General features: G+C 42.9%; 1 protein-coding gene across 1 annotated transcript; it reads right to left on the bottom strand.

Moving 5' to 3' along the window:
• Positions 1-2,807: 2,807 nt before the first annotated feature.
• On the bottom strand, positions 2,808-3,404 carry LOC135215942 (uncharacterized). Its single transcript, XM_064250897.1, has one exon. The coding sequence runs from the start codon at positions 3,402-3,404 to the stop codon at positions 2,808-2,810; it is 597 nt and encodes a 198-aa protein (XP_064106967.1).
• Positions 3,405-5,723: the final 2,319 nt, after the last annotated feature.

The following is a 5,723-nucleotide window of genomic DNA, read 5'->3' as shown; positions in this document are numbered from 1 at the left end:
TTTATTAAGTCTGTAATCATATCTTTAAGGTCATTCTTAAACATGTTACAAATACAAGGGTCTAAATGAAAAAGCCACGACTAACACTGAAATTACAATGAAAAGTAAGTTGTATTTAAAGCAGATTCTAAAAGATTTCGTGATAAGACAAATCTCTTGTCTTCTCTTTGTATCTGAGATGATTGTCTTAAACTTTTAATTTGGACCCATTGCTTATGCTTGTTTAGGAAGGTTAATCATCTTTCAGGTGTGTCGGATTTCTAGGTACTAATCTCTTTATAATCACTATCTGTCAGTTATACAAAACATCTGTATTGTCTTTTCCTATCATATGTCAGTTTTCCTGCTTAGTAAAGGACGTTTAAACATCGAAAGGTCTTGCAGATACCCAGACGTTCATTTTTCCTTCGTGCATAGATCTTTAATATTATATATATATATACTATTATATATATATATATATATATATATATATATATATATATATATATATATATATATATATATATATATATATTATATATAAAAATATATATATATATATATACATACATACATACAAGTGTGTATGTTAATACATACACAGGCAATGAAAGGAAGAGCAATGCCTTGCTCTTTTTTATAATCATATTTCCCTCCCACCCAAGAACATCACATGCATCTGATCTCTCTCTATATATATACTGGTAGGTGAATCGATGCCTCCCTGTCTGGGATCTCTGTGTTCCCAAACGATTTGCAGCGCTCCCACCAACGCATTGGCAAATCGCCAGGAACACCGGAGATCCCAGACGGAGGCATTCAGCCATCTACGCCTCCGACAGTGAAGGCCCTCCCTGTCTTTCAACGAAAACAGGTTCGCTGGAGGACCCAGGACTCTGTTCTTCTCCCTACCTAGGAGTCCTCTTCCAACCACGTCCTGCCTGAAGTACGGGCAGCGAAGGGCCATCATAGGGACCTGCCTTGCTCTTCCCAGCTGACAAGGGTAGGGAGAAGAACGATGTCCTGGGTCCATCCTGCTAACAGTTTCTGTCAGGGGACAGCGAGGGCCTCCACCTGTCGGAGGCGTAGGAGGTCGATGTTCTATGTCTGGGATCTCTGTGTTCCCAACAATCTGCAGCGCTCCACCAAGCACTGCAAATCGTCAGGAAACACGGGAGATCCCGGATGGAGCATCGACCATCAACGCCTCCGACAGTGAAGGTCTTCATTGGCCTCAGACGGCAGCAGTCACTGGAGGACCCAGGACATCGTTCTTCTCCCTACCCTTGTCAGCTGAGGAGCAAAGCCACGTCCCTAGGATGGCCCTTCAGCTGCCTGCTTACTTTAGGCAGGATGTGTGTTTGAAGAGGACTCCTGAGACCTGGTATCATAACCAATCATTCCTTTGGCGCTCGGTCATACTCTCTTGGATGAATTGTCTTACTCCTAGCCAGTAGGGAGAGATCCATCTCATTAGAGGGATGGGCAGGGAGAAGGGGTCTCCAGCAATAGTTTATGTTGGATGATTTGCAAGGGGCCTTCACCTATCAGAGGCGGAGGATGGCTGATGTCTCTGTCTGGGGTCTCTGTGTTCCCAACGATCGCAGCGCTCCCACCAAGCACGGCAAACGCCAGAACACGGAGATCCCCGGACGGAGACATCGACCACCTACGCCTCCGACAGGTGAAGGTCTTCGCGTCCTCCAACGGAAAAACAGTCGCTGGAGGACCCAGGACACTGTTCTTCTCCCTACCTTGTCAGCGAAGAGCAAGCCACGTCCCTAGGATGGCCCTTCAGCTGCCCGCTAATCAGCTCCTTCAGTGCTTGCCATACTCTCTTGGATGAGTTGCTTACTCCCCAGCAGTAGGGAGAGGTCCCACATCTTGTCAGAGGGATGGGCTGGGAGAAGGGAGGCTTGAATGATGCAGAACTGAAATTTATCAGAGAGAAGCTTGTTGTTTCTGAGCCAGGCTTAAAGGTAGTTTGAATCCCTCTGGAGACAAAAGAACAATTATATATGTATGTATATTGATATGTGTGTGTTTGTATGTTATGGGGTGTCTGGTATGTGTGTGTATGTATGTTAGTATATATATATAGATACCACACTGGGGGGAGTGTATATATATATATATATATATATAGATATATATATATATATATATATATATATATATATATATATATATATGTGTGTGTTGTGTGTGTGTGTGTGCGTGCGTGTGTGTGTATGTATGTGTTTGTACATATATATACACACTGGGGGGAGTGTGTATTATGTGTACATATATACACACACTGAGGGGGAGTTTATATATATGTGTATGTATGTGTGTACATATAGACACACTGGGGGAGTGTGCATATATATGTGTATTATGTGTGTGTGTGTGTGTGTACATATGCATATGTTGTGTATGTGGTGATGTGGTGGTATATACATACAGTATATATTACTCCAGAGTGGATGTCCCTATCTTCATCTTGGTGCCTAGTTCTCTTGGGGCAAGTCTTCTCCTACTAGGTGATCTTGTTGAAGGCAGCCACCATTTCCTGGAGGCGAGCTCCCACTCTCCCAATTTGTTTGTCATGTTGTTTTGCCTCTTCCTTACCCTTTCTGATTTCCAAGTCCTTCTTCTTTAGTTCTTTCCTAAGAACTTCTACTTCCTCCTTACACTGAACAAGCTTGTCATCTTCAGTGTTTTTCTCTTCTAATTTGCTTTGAAGTTCATCAACTTCTCTCTGTTTATCAGTAACTAGTTTCTCAACCCTCTGAATATTGATGGACAGCTCCTTGAGCGCTCCTTCTGCAGCTATCTGTCGTTCAGCTCAGCCTCAGCCAGCTGTTTCGATGGCTATTATCCATCTCGACGCATTCCAGCTTCTTGTTGAGATTGTCCCGCTGGGCTATGCCTTCCTCCAGCAAGTTGTTTTTCTGCTGAACTTCCTTGCATAGGCAGGTAATCTCCTTTTCCTGCTCGGAGATCTTTTTTTCGTAGGCATCCTCCATTTCGTGGAACTGAGACTCATAGAACTCTTCTTGCCTCAATTTGCAACGGACAAGCTCCTCTGATTCCTTCTGCCAATTTTCTAATTCCTCTAAAAGGAGTTGTACATCCTGATCGCGTTTCTGCAGATCTTTGTCCCTCAGAGCGATTTGTATCCGAAGATCTTGTGGTTCTTTCAAGTTGTCCTCTCTTTCTCGCTTAAAATGCTCTATTTCCTTTTCCTTCTCTTTTATGACTTTTTCTAGATTGTCCCGCTGGGCTATGCCTTCCTCCAGCAAGTTGTTTTTCTGCTGAACTTCCTTGCGTAGGTAGGTAATCTCCATTTCCTGCTCAGAGGTCTTGTTTTCATAGGCATCCACCATTTCCTGGAACTGAGACCTCATGAACTCCAATTGGTGGATCTGTTCCGCCATTTTCTCACTCTCTTCTTCTTCTTTCCTCAAGTTCCAACATGACAAGCTCCTCTAAGTCCTTCTGGCTCTTTTCTAATTCCTTTAGAAGAAGTTCTATTTTCTGTTGGCATTCCTGGAGATTTTCCTCCCTCAGAGCGATTAGTATAACGAAGATCTTGTGCTTCTTTCAGTTGTCCTCTCTTTCTCGCTTGAAATGCTCTATTTCCTTTTCCTTCTCTTTTATGACTTTTTCGAGATTGTCTTTTTCATCCTGATATCCTTCCATCTTTAGTAACTTCTGCTCGAGATCCAGTATCTGACTCTGCTTACTCTTAAGATGGCTCATATTTTCTTCCAGTTGGTTGACAAGTTCTGCCTTTTGACTCCTTAACGTCTCGACTTCAGTTTTCAGTTCACTTATATAGTGTTCAGATTTTGGCAAGATTCTGAACTAGCATTGCCTCTGAAGTCAGGAGTCCATCTCTTTCTTTATTTCTGTCTTTTATTTCTCCTCCGAGTTCTTCAACTTTTCGCTGCAAGTCAAAGATAACTTTCTCGTCCCTTTCTATGAGGCCAGCCATTTCCACCAGAGCCACCTGTTTTGCCTCATATTCCATTCTGAGACATTCAATTTCCATTTCATATGGGACAAGCTTGTTTATATGTTTCTCTTTATCCTCCAGTTCCTTCCTCAATTGTTCAAGTTCCTGCTCACAACAGACAAGCTTGTTCACATCCTTAGCCTGTCCTCTAGTTCCTTCTTGATTGTTCGACCTCCCTTTCGTATTGGACAAGCTGCTCAGATCCTTTTTGTCTGTCCTCCAATTCCTTTCTTAAAATTTCAACTTCCATCTCACATTGGACAAGCTTGTTCACTTCCTCGTTCCTCTCCTGCAATGTTTTCTGGAGGTTTTCAATTTGTTGTTCGCAGGCAAGGAGATTTTGTTCATTTCTCCTGTTTTGACTCTCAAGTGCATCAAAATCTCGTGCTTTGGACTCCAGCATCCTAATCTCTTTCTGCAGCTCGACGAGTAACCTGTGGTAGTCCTCTAACTGTTCTTCTTTCAGGACATTCTTTTTTGTCATCTCTTCAATCTGTCTCTCCTTCTCACAGAGAGTTTTCCTTCTTCTGCCCTTAGTGACTTCTAGACCTTGAAATATGGCGTTCACTTCGCTAAGCTCGTTTTCCATCGCCCATATTCATGCCTTCCAGACATTCAATATGGCGTGTCTTCTCGCTAAGCTCGGTTTTCATCGCCATATTCATGCCTTCCAGACATTCAATATGGCGTGTCTTCTCGCTAAGCTCGGTTTTCATCGCCACATTCATGTCCTCCAGACCTTGAATCTGGCGTGTCTTTTCGGTAAGATCGGCTTTCATCGCCACATTACTGCCTTCCACACATTCAATATGGAGATTTTTCTTACTAAGCTCGGTTTTCATCGCCATATTCGTGTCCTCCAGACATTGGATCTGGCGTTTCACGTCACTAAGCTCGTTTTCCATCGCCAATTTGATGTCCTCCAGACCTTGAATCTGGAGTGTCATCTCAGTAAGGTCGGTTTTCATCGCCAAATTCCTGCCTTCCAGACATTCAATATGGCGATTCTTCTGGCTAAGCTCCTTTTCTTTCGCCACATTGATGTTTTCAAGATCTTGAATATGGCGTTTATTCTCGAAAAGGTCTTTTTCCAGCGTCAAGTTCAATTCCTTCAGTTGTACAATTTGCTTTCGATATTCATCCAAAGCTTTTTCATTGTCCTTAGCTTCCTTCCGCAGTTTTTGGTTTTCGGAACCGAAAGTTTCAACCTTACTCTCGGCTTCCTGGATCTTCACGTCGGTTTCGTCTGCCAAGTCCAAGAGATCCTGAATGTGTCGAACCTCTTGATCAAGTTCGTCGTTCGTTATCAATCCGTTGCAGTCCTTCTTTATTTTGTTACCAATTATTTCATGAAAGTTGCGATTCCTTCTGTGGGCAGCCTCCAGCTCTCGCTGCAACCTTTCCACTTTGTCCTGGATTAGAGTAAATTCCTTTTTATTACGTCTCTTCTGCATCAATTTGTTGAACACAAATGCAGGAAGAGCGCTAAATATAAGCAATAAAACCATGACTCCGCAAATTAAGTGAGCCATGCCAGCATCAAATACAATATTAACTGTACCAATCATTGTTCAGTATTTGTATAGATTCCCTCCATGCTGTCACATCGATTAGTTTTCAAATATGCCCTGTGATCCAGACCGTCTTCGAGATTTGCGAGGCTACAGCAGACGGAGCCGAAGACTGCTGGAGTCTTGAAGATTCCTCAGGAAGACGTTGTAATCCAATGGGCGTTTCT

Source organism: Macrobrachium nipponense, chromosome 5, assembly GCF_015104395.2.
Source record: "Macrobrachium nipponense isolate FS-2020 chromosome 5, ASM1510439v2, whole genome shotgun sequence".
NCBI classification, from domain to species: Eukaryota; Metazoa; Arthropoda; class Malacostraca; order Decapoda; family Palaemonidae; genus Macrobrachium; species Macrobrachium nipponense.
Note: the sequence above shows the minus strand (reverse complement) of the source record. Positions and strands in the feature narration are given on the sequence as shown.

Excerpts from the sequence above, each read along its gene's own strand:
- LOC135215942 (XM_064250897.1), bottom strand. The coding sequence starts at position 3,404 with ATGGCGGAACAGATCCACCAATTGGAGTTCATGAGGTCTCAGTTCCAG.